The sequence below is a fragment of the Narcine bancroftii genome, chromosome 11 (genome assembly GCF_036971445.1).
Source record: "Narcine bancroftii isolate sNarBan1 chromosome 11, sNarBan1.hap1, whole genome shotgun sequence".
In the NCBI taxonomy this organism is placed as follows: Eukaryota; Metazoa; Chordata; class Chondrichthyes; order Torpediniformes; family Narcinidae; genus Narcine; species Narcine bancroftii.
The window spans coordinates 18,475,653-18,497,297 of record NC_091479.1 but is presented as its reverse complement, the minus strand read 5'-3'; the positions used below and the strand labels follow the sequence as shown (position 1 = coordinate 18,497,297).

Below are 21,645 nucleotides of genomic sequence, written 5' to 3'. Positions count from 1 at the left end.
TCAATCAGGCCATTCTTTTTCCTTCTCACTGATGCTTCTCCACTTGCTGGGTTCCTCAAGCAGATCATATTTTTTTTTAAATTTTTTATTTAAGCAGATCATGTTAAGGGAGTTCCATTGCTGAATGGGGGACTGCAAGAGGTGGTGTCCCAGTCTTAGTGACACTCAGCAGAGGAGACTGACTCCCCGCCGCTCAAATGTTCGTTACTTCCCCCTTATTTTGCACCTTCTTGCCCACATCAGGCATCACATTCACATCACGTTTCTCATGTCATGCCATCTCATTCCTTCAGTGTAACCCTTTCTCCCCTCCCTCCCCCCCCTCTCTCTCTCTCTCTCCACTCCCCCTCTCCCCATTAATCGACTCTGAATCTTCCCCCACCTACACTTGTTCAAGTTTATTACATGTACAACCCAGACCATGGTACAGAATGCCATATAGTTGCATAAAAATCATATTTTGGAGGATTTTCACAGTTGCAGAATACTGTTCATTAATCTCACAGCCAGTGGGAAGATGCAGACTGGAGGTCCTGATTTTAATGCTCCTGTACCACCTTCTTTCTATTTATTTATTTAAAATTTTTAAATTTTTTACACTATGAACCATATTGACCAAAATACACATAAACATTTCCTCAGTGTCATTTTCTTCCCTTTTCCCCCCTCCCTTCCCTCCCTCCTCCCCACCCCCCCCTCCCCACCCACTAAACGTTCAACATATACGAAACAATAAACCCATCACACAATGAAAATAAATAAGAAATTTGTGTCTTCTACTTTTACACACCGGGTCAGTTCATTTCGTCTTCTCCTGTCATTTTAGGGGGTGGAGGTCCGCGATAGGACTTCTCTGTTGTGTTCCATGTACGGTTCCCAAATTTGTTTGAATACTGTTTGTTATTTTTTAAAATTATATGTTATTTTTTCCAAAGGAATACATTTCCATGTACCATTGTTGTACTCTCAGGCTATCTTCTGATTTCCAGGTTGACATAATACATTTTTTTGCTACAGCTAAGGCTATCATAATAAATCTTTTTTGTGCTTCATCCAAATCGAGGCCAAGTTCTTTACTTCTTATATTACTTAGGAGAAATATCTCTGGATTTTTTGATGTTATTTTTTGTGATTTTATTTAATACCTGATTTAGATCTTCCCAAAACTTTTCCACTTTCTCACATGCTGTACCACCTTCTTGATGGTTGTGTGTTAAAGACCGTGTACGCTGGATGGAAAAAGTTTTCTATAATGCCTTGAGCCCTATTTAGACAACGATCCCAATAAATGTCTTCTGTAGAGGAAAGGGAGACTCCGATGATCTCAGCTGTTTTAATTATCCTCTGTACAGACTTCTGGTCTGATGCTTTGCAACTCCCATCCCACACAATGATGCGGATAACAAGATGCTCAATTGGTTGACAAGATGGGGGCCGATAGCCTTGCCCTCCTCAGTCTCCTCAGGAAATGTAGGCGCTCCTGCGCTTGCCTAATTAATGAGGAAGTGTTGTGAGTCTAGGATAGTACATCCCTTGTACGCACGCCGAGATATTTTGTGGTCTCCACTTTCTCAACGATAGAATGTTGTTTTATACTGGAGAATGGTCAACCTTCGTACTCCGCATTCATCTTGTCCATGTTGAGACTCGGGTTGTTCTCATACCATTTTACTAGCTTTCCAACCTCTTCTCTGCTGATGAGGTTACTACTGTTGAAACATCTGAAAATTTGGTGATTCTGTTGGAACTGAATCTGGCAGAGAAGTCATGAGTCGGCAGCATGAACAGTAGTGGGCTGAGCACAGCCTTGAGGTTCGCCAGTGCTCAGTGTGATGGGGATTGAGAGTTTGCTGCCAACCCAGACAGACTGTGGTCTTTCCATCAGGAAGTCCAGGATCCAATTACAAAGAGAGGTGTTGAATCCCTGCAAGGATGATTTATCCTCTAGGGTTGTCTTGCAGAGCCCATCGGTATATCGACCCAATGGGGGGGGGGGGGGGGGGGGGGGGGGGGGAGGGAACAAACCCATGATGCGACAGGGCACAATGCACAGAGACCGGGATTTGATCCCAGTCGCTGAGATATTTCAGTTCCAGCTGGTGTAACCACTGGGCGCTCGACGCGAGTTTCATGCCAGGGGCTCCGGACGCTGACTCTTGCAATGTTTTTCTCTCAGATCGGGATCACTTCCAGCTCGGATCACTGTCCCATCTGCTCAACAGCAAAGCCAGCGGATACCAGGAGCTCCCTGATTGGCCGGAAGCAGCCCCTGACCCTTCAGTCCGCAATGTTGAGGTAAGTGGGTGTGTCTGGTGGTGGGGGTGCAATGACAACAGCTGTCTGGATTTATATATTCCCATTAACCTACATAAAGCATTGAAATAAGGTATTAGGGCAAGTAACAGGAAGGATGGGTTTGAAGGAAGAAGCAATAGGGAGAACACAAGAACACAGAGTGGGTTATATTAGTAATCAGATACAATCACCAGGTTTAAGAGGCATGTAGACGGGCATTAAATTTGCAAGGCATAGAAGAATAAACAGGCAAGTGAGATTACTTGGAGATGGGCACCAAGGTTTGCAAGGGCCTGTTTCTGTGCTCTTTGAAGCTCTAACACAAAAGATTCCAGTTTGCCAACTAAAGAGGTGCTCACCAATTGAGCTATAATAGTAGAGGTTAGAATAAGAGGTCTCCTGAAAGAGAATGCCTTTGCTGGTGCTTCTCCAGATACCAAAGCGATTCCAAACAGTTGGGCTAGATGTGTACCTGCAAATCCCTTGGAGTTTGTCACTTGTGGGGAGCATTATCTCGGGGCAAGAGTCCAGACGAAAGGTGGTGTCAAGTGAACACAAGAGTGAGCCGCTGAACCAGGAGAGCAGACAATGCTTCTTCCAGAAGTATACACTGCCCAAATCCTTGGACGTGACCTTGTTTGGAATTCAGTGTTTGATGGTGGGATTCTTTGCAGCGTGGAGGAACAGAGGGATCGCGGGGTCCTGGTCCCCAAGGAGCCGCACAGTTGAAGAGTGGTTAAGAAACCACTAGTCGGCTTTCATTAGGATTGAGTTCAAGACCCCTAAGGTAATGATGCAAATCCACAAAACTCTGGTTGGACCACGCTTAGAATATTCTGTTTAGGTCTGGTGGCCTCTTTGCAGGAAGGATGTGGATGGGTGTAGAAGAAGTCTCATGAAGACTGAGTTAGGACCTTTTTAGAGTGACGAAGGATGAAAGGCGGCTTTTTAGAGGTGTATAAGATTATGAGAGGTGAAGATAAGGGTGGACAGCCAGTACCCTTTTCCCAGGGCGGCAAATATCAGAGGTCATCTGTTTAATATAAGTGGAGGAAAGTTTAGGGGAGACGTCGGAGGTAATTTTTTTTACACAGAGAGTAGTGAGAGCCTGGAATGCATTGTCAGGGGGTGGTGCAGGAGACTGGTACAATCAGGATGTTTAAAAGACTCAGGATAGGCATGTGAGAGTATGAAAAATAAAGGGTTATGGGTGAGATATTGGGAAGGACTACGTTGACGGTTAGTACAACATCGTGGGCTGAAGGGCTTGAACGGTGCTGTACTGATTTATGTTTTAAGAAAGATTGATGTCATAGGTGCAGGATTTGTTGCTGGAGCCAAAAGCAACTGCTGGAAGAGCTCAGTGGGTCAGGCAGCATCTGTGGAGGGAGTGGTTTGAATTGAACTGTTTATTTTTTTACCAGAATACAGTGAGAGGCTTTGCTTTGCATGCTGTCCAAGTAATGCAACTCGTACAGCAGGTAATGCAATAACCAATAAGTGTAGGAGGTTAAACAAGAAAGTCTGCAGATGCTGGGGTGAAGGGAAGTACACAAGCGTGCTGGAGAAACTCAGCAGGTCTCACAGCATCCATAGGAAGTAAAGGATAACCCATGTTACGGGTCTCGGCCCTTCGCCATGTATAAGAAAAAACAGTCAGGCACCTGAATAAAAATGAGGGGGTGGGGGGGCGCAAGGAGAGCTTGGAGGAAGGAACATTTTTTTTGTACCTTAGATCCTTGTGGGGGCTAGACTGACATAGTTTCCTATTCCTGCTTCTTCCTTCCTCCTCTCCTCCCGTCCCCCCCCACCCTTCCAACCACACTCCCCTCACTGAATGCTACATGACCTGCTGAGTTTCTCCACCACGTTTGTGCATTGTGATAAATGTAGGGGGTATGGAAAAAGTACACCACATTGTGCATGTACAAGAGAAAAGTACAATTTTGCAAGACAGAGCACAGCATCATCATCTGCCAGGGTGAGGTCCATTCAAAAGTCTGACAACAGCAGGAAAGGATCTGTCCTTTAATCTGGAGGTTCATGTTCTAAAGCACATATACGTTCTGCCTGACAAACATGGATGTGGGGGAGGAGAGTGTGACTGAGGTGGGAAGAACCCATTATAGTTCAGCAAGATATGGATAGTTGGTGTTTCAAGTTGAAACCCTGCATCAGAACTAGAAGAGGTGATGTAGGGGGTGGAGTGCGGTGTCAGTTCAAGAGTATTATTATCTCTGGCTCTACATAACCAACCCAACAAAACCTTATCTCTCCAGACCATGATGCACATACAAATACTGAACTAGGAATATAAAGATCACATAAATAATCAAAATAAATAAATTAAAATATTTGGAAAAGTTTTCACAGTCGCAGATACTGTTTATCAGTCTCACAGCCTGCGGGAAGAAGCTATTCCCCAGCCTGGCAGTCCTGATTTTGATGCTCTTGTGCCTTCTCCTGAATGGTATTGGGTTGAAGATACTGTGCACTGGATGGAAAGGGCCTTCTCGACACCATGAATCAATTTTAAAGTGGTACTGAAAATTAAACTGAAATCCACTCAGGAGGTCAGGCAGCATCTGTGGAGAGAGAAACTGAGTTAATGGTGGAGAAAAGTTGGGATACACGTTCTGAGCAACGTGGGCCTTGGGCTAAGTTGTTGTTTCTCTCACCACAGTTTGGCCAGCCAATTACCATATATACTCGTGTAAAAGTCAACTCCCAATTTTTGACCAAAAATATGGAATTTTCTATCTCTCTTTAACCCTAGTCTCTCACTTCAGACCCTGGCCAGATCTCCTGGCACCTCAAACACGGTCTTTCCACCCAGTATATCTGCCATCCACCCATCGAAGCTCCAAAATCTCGAACACGGACTTACCACCCAGTGAACCTGCCACTGGGTGGCATTGGAGCTCCTAATGCCTCGAGTGCAGATCCCAGCCACCCGCCACTTGGAGTTTCCAACACCTTGAATGTGGACTTTCCACTCGATGTACCTGCCACCCACCCATTGGAGCTCCCAATGCCTTGAACGCTGACTTATCAGCCAATCCCATCCACCCGCCCCTTGGACCTCTCATCGCCTCCGATGACACAGATACTTACCACGGTCAAAAGTAGTATTTTTTTTTTCTTTTTTTTTCCACACCATAAATCACATTAGCCATGATATACACTTTTTCTTTTTCACACATATACAGTGACTTTTGGTCAAAAGTGGTATCCATGTAATTTGCTGAATAATAGTCGACCCCTTAAATTTAATGTTTAAAAAAATGGACAAAACTCGATTTTTACACGAGTTTTCAGTTTGATGTTCAGCTGTCCAATTGCCTTCAGAGTTGGGATCCACAGTCCAGAGCTCCCTATTCAAAAACAAACTCTGGTAATCCTCCCATTTGCTGCCCTTTCTGAATGCACCCCCAGAACCTGACGGCTCCTGGATTCTGGAATGTTTTGCATATTCTGCAAGAAAGGTGAGGTAAGATGGATAGCAAAAAGTGGGCAATATGGACTTGCAGTTGCCACAGAGACCTGTAAACGGCAGCTGGAGGAGCAGGGGAGTGATCCCAGTGAATGTCGGTTTGATGACCCTTGTAGTTGCAGCTGTCTGAATCTCCTCTGTGATGCTGCCCACAGAAGGACGTGTCCTTGGAGACAGAGGAGCGGGTCGGATTGCTCGGAGACTGGAGAGAGGTTTGAGAGTGGTTTGCCTGCAGTGCATGTGTGCTTTTACGTTGTGGGGTGGGGGTGGGGTGCCTGTGAAGGCAGTCTGTCAAGGATCTGGGGTGATGGTCAAGACAGGTGACCACCAAAATAACCCACAGATGCTGGAATTTTGAAACAGGAACACTCAGCAAATTAGGTGGCATCTGTGGAAAGAGAAAGGTTTTTTGGGTTGGAGACATCAGGAGGACAGGTGAAATGGTCATATTTATGCTGCAGTGAGAGCTGAGGGAGGCATGGGCAGGACAAGGAGAAATATTATAGGGTGAAATCACATGGGTTAAACTGGGCAGTTGGAGTGGATTGGACTTCTTTGTCTCTCTTACCCTATTGTACATATTCCCTTTAACCCATCAATTTCTCCGGCACCTTTCCTACAACTCAACCTTGCATCTTATATCTCCCTTTCCCAGTTCATGCAAAAGGTCTCCAACCAAAACATTCCATCCGTTTTTCTCTCTCCAAGAGATTGCAGATAATGCTATTGTAACCGCACTCTCTCCTCCCTTACCCAGTGGTGCTCATATCCACCAGCACCCATCTTCTCTTGCCTCCAGTAGAGAGTGTGCCAAGAAACGGCAGATGGAACTTTACGAGTGCTGGGAGTTGCAATTTGGTAGGTTAAAATGGTGCAGGTAAATGAGGAGTGTTGTAGAACAGTTACTTGGGTACATAAATTCCATTAAAGTGGTAACATAGGAAGGATTTTGGTTCACTTCCCCTCAACAGTCTGCGCATTGATTAGAGGAGCAGGGATGTCACATTACAACTGTAAAAGACATTGGTGAGATTGCACTTGGAGTATTTTGTGCAGCTCTGATCGCCCAGCTATAGAAAAGATGATATTCAGCTTAAAAAAAAAAGGTACAGAAAAGATGCATGAGAATATTCCAAGGCTTGAATTATAAGGACAGGCTGGGACTTTTCTTCCTGGAGTATAGGAGGCTGAGGGTGGACCTTTATATGGGTTTAGAAAACCTTGAGGGGCAATGGATAAGGTCAATAATCATGGTCCTTCTTCCCCAGTTGAAAATTATAGAGCAGAGATTTGAAGTGAGAGGGGAAAGATTTAAAAGACACCACACCTTCATATGGAGAGTGATGGGTATTAATAGACTGCCAGAGGAGGAAGTAGAGGTGGGGACAATTGTGATGTTTTGACAGTGTCTTGGGTAAACTTCTACCTCTCATTTTGTTCGTTTTAGATTGGTCACAGTGTTTGAGCTACCGAAAGAAAATAGACACACACACCGAGAGCAGTTCAGTTTATACAAGTCTTTATTACTAAATCTAAAGCTGAATTCAAACTACAATATGCAAGCCCTTCCCAATTATACTTATCAACGCCTGGACTGGTCCCAACTGCCGAAGCGAGGCAACGACTACACACTTGTAGTAGGTTGTCGGGGCGCTGGTAACAGCTTCTCCACCTCCCTCGACCAGGACGTTAGCTGGACTCTTGAAGTTTTTCTTCTTGCTAAGAGATGTTGCCACCTCTTGGAGAGTCTCAAACCAGCAGTGGGACCATGGCTTATATTACCCAAAAGTTGTTTACTTCAGATCTTATCTCTTTGAACAAATGATTTAATTATCTTCAAGGTCTCCTGACAGTCTGCGACCAACAAAAGACAACTGCATCTCTGGGCCTCATGGTGGAAGTTGGATAATGTCTACTGATTCATATGCATCCCTGGGCCCCATAGTGTAAATTTAGGTTATGTCTTCCTATTCAACTGAATCCCTGGGCCCCATGGTGGAATTTAGATTATGTTTTCTGATGCAACTGCATCCTTTCTTGCATAAGCTGGTCTAAATCCTCCATTACAGACAGGAAGAGTAAAGCTCCTGGTATCTGGCACTTATGGGGATTGGTAGAATTTTTCTGGTTGCTTGAGATTGTGTTTTGCATGATCGGCGAACTAACAGCGAGGCACGCCAATTTTAAACTTCCGTGTTTTATTTTCCGCAATTTTTTTTGCTGGTTGCTTGAATTCCGGGTAAAGGGTTTCACTGTATGTGGATAGGAAAGGTTGAGAGGGACGAGGGCTGAACGCAGGCACACGGGACTAGCTTGGCCTTCAGGGACAAGTTGGGGGAAAAGGGCCAGTTTCCGTGCTGTAGAACTCTGAGGCTACAAGGAGCAAAGCACTACTACGACTTTTTTTTAAAAAAAACAATATGCTGGAAATCTGAAAGAACAGACACATCACACAAATTAGACAGTGAAAAGAGAAACAGAGTTAACGCTTTGACTTTCTCACCAAATCTGCCTGACTTCTAATTTATTTTTAATGTAACATTTTTTTAAATTTAGACATACAGCATGGTAACAGGCCCTTCTTGTCCACCGCCCAATTAACCTATGATCCCCATACATTTTTTAAGGAAGGGTGGAGGGGGGGAACCAGAGCACCCGGAGGAAACCCACGCAGGCATGGGGAGTACGTATAAACACTTTACAGATAGCGTCGGTTTTGAACCCAGGTCGCTGGCGCTGTAATAGTGTTGCACTAAACGCAACTCTTAACTATGACGCACGCTTGCTGGGTGTTCCCAGAGATCTCTGTTCTTAGTGTGATGAGCTGGTCTATCAGTTGAACAGATCTGGTCTGTACTATGCTGGCCAAGTTGGTCCTGTGCCAAATTAACTGGTGTTTCTCTGAACTTGCTAGTATGGTCTAACCTGAGAAATTCCAGGGTATCTCATGGGGAGGAGAGTGTCAGTGCTGGGACCGTTGTGCGTCTGTTTCTGCAGCTGGTGGGACAGGTGACATTATCCAGTCTCACCTTGGCCTGACCGAGCCCAGACGTACACTTCCACAGCAGGCTACAGAGTTTAGCGATCTGGGATTGCGCTTCCTGTCTCCCGGGCCTGCAGTGGACCGGCTCTTTCTCTTCTCCCTCCCAGGTTCCCGAGTGGACCAAGCCCAGCGGCAGAGAAAAAAGGAAGGAGAAAGTGGAGAAGCCATTTTACTCTGAATCGGAGGAAGAGACCGAACCCACCGAGTCAGCAGACAGTGGTGAGTGATGAACAGATGCAGCATTATGGCGAAACCTCTTCCCCACAACCTCCCTTTGTCATGGGGACTGCACTATCATGGAGTTGTTCCTTCCTGGTCACTGGGTTTAAACGTCATAAATACCCGTCTGCAAGAACCATCAGTCACCATCTTAATGTTTGAGCTGACCCATTTGGGAGCACTCTTTGATGTACCGGGTGTTGTCCTCTCTTTCCCAGAGTGAATGGTGAGGGAGGAAGGAATGGGGGGGTGGGCAGACTTTTAGTGTGGGTAAAAATTGAGAATTCGCATGGCAGCCCTCTTCCTCGAACAATATCCTTAACAAGGAGTGGTTCCAAAGAGGACCAGCAGGAACTGTGGCTACTGTGCAGAGCGCTCAGTTCACTCCTCCACAGGAGGGGGCGCCAATGGAGTGACCAACCTGATTGCCCCCTTGGAATCTGAATGGCTAGCTGGCCAAATTCATGGAGAAGCTAATAAACCACAGACTAGATCTACCACTGGGTGAGGCAACCTTTCCTTGAAAGACTGAGCAGACCAGTTAGATTCTCATCATTAGTCAGTGTTCCTGTTCCAAATTCCAGACTTTATTTCCATTCACTTCCCCCGTTAACATTGGTGGGATTTGAATCTGATTTGGATTGGTTGCACAAGAATCTTCAGCAAAAAAGAACAGATGAGTGGAGGAACTTGGCGGATCAGGTAGCACCTGTGGAGATGTTGTATAGTGGAGTTTTTGGGTCGAGTCCAAATGTAGGGTCAAAGTCTGAAGCAACACCTGATGCCTGACCTGCTGAATTCCTCCAACATCTTGTTTTTTATCCCCTACCGGGGTTAGTCAGGCAGTGTGGACAAGTTGGGCCGAAGGGCCTGTTTTAATGCTATCAAAGTCAAACTTGTGTTTGACACTGGCTCTTTCAGTCTTCAGTGACAGGCAAGAGAGCCATAGAACTTCTTTCATGATTCATTTCTTTTTTTTAGTGGAACTGTTGTGGGGGCATCTGTTTCTGCCCTGGTGCCTCAGCGATTCCCTTACGACGATCCTCAAAGGGGTAGATGTTCCTTCTCACCCTGGCAGTGGGTGGGCAGCATGCACAAATCTGGTCTCCAATTCCTTATCCTCAAGATGTAGAAATAAGCCATTTAACCCACTGGCAAGGGCCAGTTGACAAAACAGTTCCACTCCCGCATATCTTTCCCTCTCATGTATTGACCCCTATATGCTACCATATCCATCCTGATTCTCCCTCCCGCACTACTACTTAAGGGATCATTCACAGCGGGCATTTAACCCACCCGCATGTCATCGTGACATTGGAGGAAACCAAAGTAGCCTGCAGAGGACCACTTGGTCGTGGAACACATCCAAACTCCACACAGACACCACTAGAGATCAGGGTTGAACCTGGGTCTCCAGAGCTGCAAGGCAGCAGCTCAACCCACTTGGTCCACATCCTCCCCGTGTCCATTTGTCCCAAACGAAGGACGGTTCCTCACCACAAAGGCACCTCAAGTTGTATTCCTGGTCTGAGGTTCCATACACTGGGAATACATCTGTCTAAGTCCATAATCTCAGCGGGATTTTCCATTCAGAGATGGATCGCTGGAGATCTGCACATGAACTTATTTCTGATCCATTTCTCTTAACTTAGGAAATTGTGCAGGTGTCACAAATTTGTGTGAGCTCCAGTCCCTGAGATTCAGTGTGGAAACAGTCACTTCAACCCTCTTGAGGCCAAAATGGCCATCGACCACCAGTCAACATCTACTGTACTACCTTCCAGTTTGTCCAAATGGGCCGGTTTGAATGGGCGGCCAAAATTCCACCACACCCAGGCCCGAAAAGTTAGTTATCCTTCATTTCCTATAAATGCTGCCTGACTTGCTGGGTTTCTCCAGCAGTTGTGCACTCGACTTAAGCATCTGCAGACTCTCCTGTTTAACTCCTCCACAATTTTGGGGTTGCCTCTTGTCCTCCATCATGAAAAATAGAACATTACAGCACCATACAGGCCCTTTGGCCCTTGATGCTGTGTCGACCTATACACACCCCAAAAAAACTAAACCCTCCCTACCTCATAACTCTCTATCTTTCTTTCATCCATGTGCCTGTCAAAGAGTCTTTTAAATGCCCTTATTGTTCCAGCCTCCATCATCACACCAGGCAACTTTGTGCATATTTTTTTTTTGAAAACTTGCTCTCACCTAAACATTCCTCCCTTCACTTTGCACAACTGTCCTCTGGTGTTTATACTCCCGCCCTGGGGTAAAAAAAACTAACTCTCATAATCTTCTCGACCTCTATTAAGTCGCCTCTTACCTTTTTTTAGATCCAAAGGGAAAAGTCCCAGCTCTGCTAGCCTTGTCTCATAAGAAATATATTTTCCAATCCAGGCAACATCCTGGTAAATCTTCATAGCCTCCACATCCTTCCTGTAATGATGTAACCAGAACTGAACACCAGACAACCATGGTCTCACCAGAGATTTGTCAAGCTGCAATATCACCTCACGACTCCTGAACTCAATCCCCAAACTAATGGAACTCAGCATCCCATAGCTGTCAACAACCTTGAGAGATGTATGGATTTGGATCCCAGGGTCCCTCTTCTTTCACACTGTTAAGTAGCCTACCATTAATCATGCAAGTTTGAAAGACAAATCAGAATGAATGTTGGGAAGTGTAGGATGTGTGGATCCTTCTCTCCCAGCCCCTTCCCCCTCTCTGTTTCCCACCTCTGGGGGGTTGTCTTCAGAGGAAAGGACCAGGTTGATTGGAGGTGTCACTGAGGCAAACTGTTCGGTGCGACTGGCCAGCTTCTCTGTTCATTCACAGATTCCCTCGGTCCCAGTGAGTCGGGAAGCATGAGTGAAAGCGAGAGCGCCTCAGGAGGTGATGAAGAGAGCAATGAGGAGGGCAAGCCGAAGAAGAAGAGAGCACAGAAGGACAAGGGCAACCATAAGGAGGAAAGCGAGGAGAGGTAAGCGGAACTCTGCATATTGTGGAATCTAGAACACTGGGGTGGACCTTGTAACCAATGGAAGAAGGTCTTGTTTAAAAGAGAGAGACACATTTCTGGCCACCTTTTCTGACTCTCTCAGGCTTTATAGCCGGTCCTCGAAATGTAATTAATTGAAAAGGCTCTGGTGAAAATCTGGTCTTGAAGGCCAAGAAGAACTAACACTGAGAGGTTGTTTCAGCTGCAGTTTCAAAGCTATATCTAGGTTCCATTCCTTCTGGATCTTCCTTCCTCCGGTTACTTCCCATTGGCTTCACGAATAGAATTCCAATGGAATAAACCTCTTTCTTTTATTTTATTTTTCGGGATCTGAGTGTCATTGGCCAGGCCTGCATTTATTGCCCATCCCTAAGTATCGCTTAAGACAGTGATGGACAGTGATCTTTGTGGACAATAGGTACAAGAGGAGGTACATTTAGTCTTTCAAGCCTACTCCATCATTCATACAACTTCAAATACCCTATTCCTGCTTTCTCTCTGTACCCCTTGAATACCGGCCTCAACAGCATTCTGTGACAAGGAGTTCCACAAGTTCACAATCTGTACAAGGTGAGGGGAGGAAAATGTAGGGGAGAGACATCCGACCTAATTTTTGATTTTGCATAGAGTAGTGGGTGTTTGGAATGCATTGCCAGGGACAGTGGTGGAGGCTGGTACAATAGAGACATTTAAAAGACACGTGGATGCAAAAAAACTATATAGAGGGGGAGGTGTGAGGTAGGGAAGGTTTATTTTATTAAGTAGGTTGCTATCGGTCAGCACAACATTCTGGACTGAAGGTCCTTTACTGTGCTGTAATGTTCGAAGTTCTGAGTGAGGACGATTTTCCTCTCATCTCAGTCCTAAATGGCTTCCCAATATCCTTAGACTGTGACCCCTTGTTCTGCATTTCCCCAACATCAGGAACATTCTCTCGCATCTAACTTATCTGGTCCTGTCAAAATTTTATTTTTTTTCCATGAATTTCCCTTTTGTTCTTCAAAATTCCAATGACCCTAACCCGAGTCTATGCAATCTTTCACACATCAGTCCTGCCATCTCTGGAATCAGCCTGGTGAACTGCTGCATTCTATCTCATGAAGGTACTAGATAGTTCAAAAAGAGGGCTCCAGGGTTTAGTCCCAGTGAAGTTGCTTTTTTAGACATCCTGTGTGGTTACAGGCCCTTCCGACCCATGAACCCCTGCTGCTCAATGACACCAAATTGCACCCCCTGTTTGTTTTGAAGATTGGGATAAACAAGAGCACCCAGAGGAAACCCACGCAGACGTGAGGAGAACATATAAACTCCTTGCAGGCAGCGCCAGATTCAAAGCCTAGTTGCTGGCGCTGTAACAGTGTCGCATAAACCACTACATTAACTATGCCGAACTCGGCTGGAGTGGCAACTTAATTCCATATCAGGTCGGTACACCATGGAGGGGAACCCTCAGGTGGTGGTGGCCTGCTATCCAGCCCTTCTTGTTTGTGTTGGGTTAATTCCGAATTCACTTCCTCGATCTTTCCATGAGTCAATCCCCACAGAACTATTTTATGAATTCCACTGGATATCTTTCCCTGCACCGACCACCCCCACCCTCCAACTCCTCCCATGTACCCAGAGCACAACACCACAGTGTTCTGTACCTTCATGAGGAGGAAATGGTAATTGGAGAGGCTGGAGTTTAGAACATAAGGCATTTTGTTAGAATTGTGCAGGACGCTGGTAGGGGCATGGTTCTAATTCCTTTATTCAAGGAAGAATGAACTGACATTGGAGGCAGTCCAAAGAGATTTATTGGGCTAATTCCTGAACAAGAGGGGCATCCTATCATTCAGCTGAAAAAAACAGATCTCCATTTGTTCTGGTTGAGAACGAGGGGGGGTTCTTATTGAAACATGAACTTCTCAAGGGTAGATGTCAAGATATTTCGACTGGTGGGAGAATCTCTCACAAAGAGGACCTAATTACAAAATTAAGAGCAGTCCAAGACTTATCATTCTCTGAGCTAACGATCTTCCTGTGCCAGTTGATGTTTGCCCCAGTCTGTGAGTTTTTGCACACAATTTATAGAATCTTACAGGACAGGAACGGGCCCAGCTTGTGTTCGCTCAACATCGTGTCGTCCTACTTTGGTCCCACCTGCCTGTATTAGGCCCAGAACCCTCCAATGCCCTCCCATCTATGAAGTTGTCCAAGTGTCTCTTAAATGAAGGTGGCAAACCTGCCTCCACCACTTTGGCACTCATTCCACACGCCCAATCATCCTCTGAGTGACCTAAAAACACAACGCTGGAGAAACTCAGCTGGTCAAACAGTGTACTTTATATAGCAGAGATACAGATGCAGAACCAACGTTTCGGACTTGGGCCCTTCTTCAAGATCTGAAAAAATTGGGGAAGGTCCCCAAAGGGTGGGAGGGGAGAGGCAAAGGGAGGAGCACAGTCTCAAAGGCCGGAGTTAATAGGTGGATAAGGGAGGGAGGGTACACCAGCAAGCAGAGGGGGTGAGGGATGAATGGAGAGGGAAGGGAGTTGAGAGCTAAGGGAAAGAAGACAAGGGGAAAGAGAAGGAAAGGAGAATGGAGAGTAGGTTAGCAGAAACCAGATAAATCAAAGTTAATGCCAAGACAAAAAATCGTGTTATTCCTCCAATTTACAGCTGGTCTTGGTGGGATAGTATGAGGCCATGGGGCAGTTGTTGGCCACTGGGTGATCCCTGTCACTGACGCGGACAGAGCGAAGGTGCTCAGTGAAGTGATCTCCTAGTCTCCGATATAGAGAAGGCCACAAAGTGAGCACCAGATGCAGTAGAGAACTCCCATGGATACACCAGTGAAGTGTTGCTTCACTCGAAAGGACTATTTGGGGCTTGGAACAGTGGTGAGGGAGGAAGTGTGGCAACTTCCTGCAGCCACAGGGGAAGGTGCCAGGAGGGATTGGTGGAGAGGGATGAGTGGACGAAGGAGTCACGGAGGAAGCATGCCCTATAGAAGGGGAGAGGAGAAGGGAAGATGTGTCTAGTCGTGGGATCATATTGTAGGTTGCAGAAATTATGGAGGATAGATAATGTGTTGGATACAGAGGCTGGTGGAGTGATTGTTAAGGATATGGGGAATCCTGTGTTTGTTATCTCTGGAAGCAGAGGGGGCCAGGACAGATAAGTGGAAAATGGAGATGCAGGTGAGGGCTGAGTGGTGGAGGGGAAGCCATGTTTATGGGTGGACATTTCAGATGATCTGGACTTGAAAGACCTCATCTTGGAAACCAATTTGGCGGAAACGGAGAAATTGTGAGAAGGGAAAGAGTGACAGACAGTCCCCTCACATCCCTTCTAAATCCCACCCTCTGCACCTTAGTTATCCCCTCTCAACTTAGATTCCTCCACTCCAGTCTGTCACTATTCTCTCCATCAACGCCCCTCATAATTTTATAGTCCTCAATAAGATCCCCTCTTAACCTCCTATGCTCAAAGGAAAACAGGCCAAGCTTTTTCAATCTCTCCTGACAACTTCCCTAATCCTAGCAATAACTTCATAAACCTATTTTGTGTCCTTTCCGGCACCGTAGTATCCTTTACAGGTGATCCTCTACTTATGATGGTCCAACTTATAATTTTTCAAAGTTCCGATGATTCGAACCTGTACTTTTAGAATTCTAATCTTTTCCCGCACTTGTGCTATGCGATACGCTACTCTCTCGTGCTGCTAGCGTTACACAAGAGTATCCTGCAGCATACGCTCTCGTGATGCTCACTTAACCATGCCCAGGGCTTTCAACTGTGCAAGTTGATGGGGTTTTCAGTGTGGAATAAGGGTATTCAAACAAAATTTAATTATAAAAAATGGTAGGTGCGGTGTTCTCTTTCAACTTACGATGCATTTGCCAGAACGTAACCCCGTCGTAAGTTGAAGAGCACCTGTATAATGTAAACCAGGTCACTCAGTAATTGATGTGCAGATGACATGCGCCTTCACCAAGGAGAGATAGCATCAATCCTTTGCCTTGGGCTCTCTCAGTAACCAGGGGCTGAATGGTAACCTCCCTGTTGTGTTTGGCAGTGGGCAGAGTGAGGGAGAAGAGAAGGGGAAGAAACATAAAGCTGAGGCGTCAAGTTCCTCATCACCCCCCTCATCCTCTGAGAGCTCATCCGAAGACAGCTCCTCTGAGTCGAAGTCAGAGGATAACTCTGAATCGGACCATGGAAAAAAGCGCAAGACCAAGGTGAGGAGCCAAGGGTTTTTGCTCAGGTTCTTGGAGGGAGCGCTGGTTGGTTGCAGCTCGCGATGAACAGTGGGGAGGTTGCAAGTTCGAACTCCATCAAGGCCAACCACTCACTTGATTCCAGTAAATCTGATAATTTGAGCACCAGGAATACTGCTGGATTATTTAGCACACTTTAGTGGTAAGGACCAGTCACCCCTTGAGGACAGGTTAATGTCAGCATCTCATTCAATCCCCATAACATTGCCAGGAATCCTGTGACTGTAGAGAACACATGGAAACCTACAGCACGAACCCAACTGTTTTCGTGCTGTCCATTAATTGGCCGTCTTCTTGAATCCTATTTGCCAGCACTTGATCCCTTGCCTTGGTTCATCTTAATGCACCCTGGATGGGGTGAATCTCTGCCTCTACTTCCCTTTCAGTTTGGTCTGGGAAGGGGAAACATAAGTGGCAGTTCCACCACCTGGTGCCATGTACACAGATGATGATTGGAATTACTCAAAAATCTTTGTTTTAAGTGCTCTGTTTGCACACTGTACACACTCCCTTCCTCTGGGGTCTCCTGTGGTGATGCCTGCACCCAAGGAAGTAAGGAATATTCTACCACCCAAATGAACTTGGGTATATTCTTTGCTGATTCTGAGTCCACCCAGGACCTAGAGAGGTCACGGAGGTGGGGGAGGGTAGCGGGCAAAGAAGGTTGAGGCAGGCTTAATTATAACGCTTGAACAGGACAGGTGCATGGATAGGAGAGGTGCACGGGATAAGGGCCAAACGCAGACAAATGAGACTAGCTTAGCTTGCCTATCCGGTCAGTGAGGACAAGTTGGATGCTGGGTCTGTAACTCTAGAGCTCTCTGAATAGCTGAGAGCATTAGCCTCCTGGAATTCCACAACGCAGCAGGTAGAAGGGTTCTGGAATCTGGCATGGGGAGTGGAGCATCATTGATCCTGGGAGCCACTTGCTTCGCCTTTTTGCTTTAAGTTCCCACCCATTACGATTTAAATCAGATTTGATGTGATGTCTTTCCATTGCAATCCCTGGCCTCATTTGTGGGCCAGTATATTCATTAAACGTCCAGCGGATGTGCAAGTGAAGTCATTAGCACAGAAACAGGCCCTTTGGCCCACAAAGCCCGTACCATCCATTAAGTGTGCATTTACACAAATCCTACATTTGTTATTGAAGCTTGGAAACCGGTTCTTTGACCCAACTCATCTGTCCCAGCCAAATGTATTTCTTCATGCCAGCCATTACTGGTACATATCTTAGCTGGTCCCACGTCTCTGCATTTGGACTCATAAACCTTTTCCATCCATGTACCTTTCTGCAGACTTTAATGTTTTACTTCTATCTACAGTGCCAGTGACCTGGTTTCAAACCCTGGTTAGGACTGCACTTCTCCCCATGACCTGCAAGGGTTATCCCTGGGTGCTCCAGTTTTCTCCCACGCTCCCTCCAAAATGTTTGGGTCTGGGACATTGGTTAGACATAATTGGGCTTCTATTTCTTTTTCCCTTTTTTTTCTCTTCCTCTCTCTCTCTCTCTCTCTCTCTCTCTCTCTCTCTCTCTCTCTCTCTCTCTCTCTCTCTCTCTCTCTCTCTCTCTCTCTCTGTCTTTCTCTCTCTCAAAATTTGCCTCTCATTTCCCATTTACACTTTTCCGCTCTCTCCTTAAACCTATTCCCTCAGGTTCTAGAATCCTCTTCCTCTGACATTCCCATCAACTTCCCCAGATTCTACCCTCCATATCGGTGGGGTGGGTGGGGGGGCGGGGGGGGGCAGGTGGAGATGTGAGGGGGAGGAAGAGGTTTGAGGAGGCTGACATGGAGGGGGAGAGGTATGTGTGAGGGAGCGTGGCATGAGGGGGAGGAGGAGATTGAATGAGGGTGACAGAAGGAGGAGATGTATGGGAATAATGTGAGGGGGAAGGGGGAGATGTTGGGGGGGGGCCGAATTATATGACAGACGAACAGAACCAAAATAAAAGAGAATGCTCCTGCTGTGCTTGACCAACCTGTTTTGTTTTTTTTTTCCCCTTTCAGCTTACTCCTCCCAAGTCTGGAGCACTCAAAGAGAAGGAAATCTCCCTCCTTGACCTCGACGATTGTAAGTCTTTTGCATTCAAGGACCTGAAGAATAGTTTTGGAATTCAAGCAACCAGCAAAAAAAAATGCAGAAAATAAATAGGTTTTTTTAAAAAAAATGGAAGTTTAAAATTTGCACACCTTACCATTAGTTCGCCAATCCACGAAACCACGCAATCTGAAGAATTTATCCGGCATCCACCAATCACCACAGGTGCCGGATACCAGGAATTTTACTGTATCTCCTCAGGTGACCCCATGACCTGGGTTCCTCTGAGTCCCTGACATTGGTGAACCACATTGAACAGGTGGAGGGAGAGCGGCCGTGAATTCTCCCCACTGGTGTCTAGCTGAAAGGATTTGCCTTGAGCTTGAAGTGGACGTTAAGTGCCTTGAGTGGACATTAAGATTTAATTTGTGTGGTTGCAACATTGCAGCGTTCTGAGTTCTGTCAGCATGAGGTGGAAGGGCAGGCCAGGGGAGAGAATTCTAAATAATTTCGTTCATTTGGTTTTCTGAACTAATGCAGTGGTCCTGGCCTTGCGGCCTTGGTGTGAATCTAATAATTTCTGGAATTTTCTGGGATGTTGCAGTATTAACCCAGCCTATCAAACAGACATCCACTCAGCAGACCTTTGATCTTTGGAAGTATTCCCTGGGCACAGCTTTCCCTGATTCCTTGGGACACAGGAATACAGTCCTCCCACACCCTGGGATGCATTTGGTGCTTCCTTGGGATCATTTCCCACTCTCTCCTTAGTTTTCCCAGGGTCACCATGCTGTTTCCCTGGATGTCAATCCCATTTCCTGTGGCACAATTCTCCAAGAGATGGATGTACCCCTCTCCGTTTTCCTGAGGGCAACCGCCTTTTTTGTGCACAGATGCCTCCGGGATGCCATTATCTCTTGTGTGGACATGTCGGTTCGCTGATGTAGCTGTCCTTGGTGCTGAAACATAGTAATTGAACCATTGAATATCTTTGGACAGTTACAACCCAGCTCCCTGATGCCACTTCACAGACCTATTCTGGAGATGTTTACATTTTGGTTTTCATAACATAATAGTTTAGTCTACTATTTTCTTTTAATTTTGCTTTATTTTACTTGGAGTCATCTAAACTTAAATTAGTCATGGATACCATGAAGTAAAATCATTTGTAATTTCTCCCCCTCCCCCCCCCCTCTTTCTCTAGCCCTCTGTCTCCCACCCTCTTCTATCATAGAGCTACTCTCTGTCCTCTCCCTCTCTCTATATCACTTCTCAGCCTTCTTCTTTTCTGCCCTCCCACATGTATCTACCTGTTACCTTGTGCTCCTCTTCTCCCCCCCCCCCCCCCCCACTTTTTATTCAGGCGCCTGCCAATTTTTTTCTTATACAGATAGTCCCTGATTTACAGTTGGGGAACAGGGACCCCGGGCTACCAACGGGAACAGGGACTTTGGGCTGCCACCAGGTGTGGGAACCACTGTATACAGTACTTTTAACACAGAATATGAATTTGTACAGTAGTGCCCAATAAAGAGTAAAAAAATTTTTTTTGGACGCATGTGCGAGTGGACACGACTTACCTAGGTCAGAAGTCGAGGAGCTGGCGAAGGGCTCAGACCTTCCTATGGATGCTACGTGACCTTCTGAGTTTCTCCAGCGCATTTATGTAAAATAATTAAAAATCTTGTCACTTGCAAATAATAGGTTTAACTAATTCAAATTGTTACAGTAAAACCCCTGACTTCCAACACTTATGGGGATTGGATGATGCCAGATAAGAGAATTTGTTGGTTGCTTGAGATTGCGTGTTGCGTGGATTGAACTGACCACTAGGGGCGCCAATGTTAAACGTTAGCGTTTTTTTACAGATTTATTTTCTGCTATATTTTTTGTTTGTTGCTTGAATTCCAGATAACAGGAATTTAACTGTATTTTGTTTTATTCATTTTCTTCTGCATTGGTTAGTTTTACATCAGCTTGCCACAGATGAATATATTAATCAATATTTTTTTAAGGAAAGGAGTTTACTAAATATGATCATTTTCTGAAAGGTTATTGTTCAGCAATATTCCCAAAACATTTGGGATCACCAGCTGGTTTTAAATCACCAATCGCATTTGGAGTGATGGAATATCTTTCTTTTGTCAGATGCTCACGAAAATTACTTTGTCAAGGGCCCTTTGCCATTGCCTGCATTGACTGGGGAGGATCAGGATATAGGGATTATGTCCTGTGTCAGTCCCCACACCTGTCACCGCAAATGCTCAGTCACTGTTGTGGGGGTGGACAGGGGTTCAGTTAGGAGGATTTCTAGCTGCAGTGCATTGGATGTGCCTCAATGTTAACTTTCTCCCTCCGGCTTTTGTCTCCGACAGTCAGTGAACCCTCGGTTGTTCCTACCTCCCCGTCACCCAATACATTCTCCAAGAGTCTTAATCTGGATCTGCAGGGACTAAACTTGTCCAACTCCGCCCTATCCGAGGTGAGTACTTGGGGTGCCTCAGGGTTCTGGAGAGAGAAGAGTGGTGGGAGGCCAAATGTGATTCCATGGAGTGAAGCCTTCCTTCACATTTTGTGTTGGGGTCTTCGGTGGTAGGTGGGTGGTTGGAATCCTCTTCTGATCGACTATGCTCAATCGGCTGAATGACCTACTTCTGTTCCTTTATCGTGATTTAACCATAAGAAAATGGATTAGAGTAAAAATAATGGGAAATTGGTTTGAACCAGCACAAAGTCAATGGTCTGAATGGCTTCCCTTTCTATAATAAGGAAATGTAAGATGAAAAGCACAGAGGTGCTGCCTCACCACTCCAGTTCACCAATCTAGAGTTCCCACCTACTCTCCGGTGCTATCTGTGTGGAGTTTGCCCATTCTCTCTATCGGTAGCTCTGCTTTCCTCCAACATCCCAAAGACGTGTGGGTTAATTGGCCGCTGTAAATTGCTCCTCGTGCGCAGGTGGATAGGAAGTGATGAGAGTAAGGCCACAGGACCACTCAGCCCATCGAGTCTGCTCTGCCATTTGAATCATGGCTGATTGTAATTTTCCCCTCAACCTTCTCCCCATAACCATGGACACCCTTACCATGGAGGAAGGTCGCCTGGCATTCAGCGGCAGCCCAGTTCAGCCACGGTTTCCGGTTTGAACGGAGGCACTCGTTGATTCTTCTGTTTGGCACTCCGCCTTCTACACACCTGCTATGAAAGGCCTGAGTTTACTTGACAAATGAACACAAATACAGTTACAGATTTCACTGTACTTTATGGCTGCTTTGAAAAGCGTGAGAACTCCGTTA

General features: G+C 45.9%; 1 protein-coding gene across 8 annotated transcripts in view; it reads left to right on the top strand.

The window, feature by feature from the left end:
- Nucleotides 1-21,645, top strand: part of LOC138745583 (AP-3 complex subunit beta-2) — a 141,683-nt gene that overhangs the window by 89,162 nt on the left and 30,876 nt on the right. For 5 of the 8 annotated variants that reach the window (XM_069902784.1, XM_069902781.1, XM_069902779.1 and 2 more), the window contains 7 exons: nucleotides 2,177-2,295; nucleotides 5,944-6,000; nucleotides 8,939-9,050; nucleotides 11,886-12,030; nucleotides 16,109-16,271; nucleotides 18,320-18,383; nucleotides 20,726-20,832. In XM_069902784.1, coding sequence (XP_069758885.1) covers nucleotides 2,177-2,295; nucleotides 5,944-6,000; nucleotides 8,939-9,050; nucleotides 11,886-12,030; nucleotides 16,109-16,271; nucleotides 18,320-18,383; nucleotides 20,726-20,832 — 767 coding nt within the window. The remainder of the gene's footprint in view (nucleotides 1-2,176; nucleotides 2,296-5,943; nucleotides 6,001-8,938; nucleotides 9,051-11,885; nucleotides 12,031-16,108; nucleotides 16,272-18,319; nucleotides 18,384-20,725; nucleotides 20,833-21,645) is intronic. The other 3 variants (XM_069902785.1, XM_069902782.1, XM_069902780.1) reach the window with 1 other exon arrangement.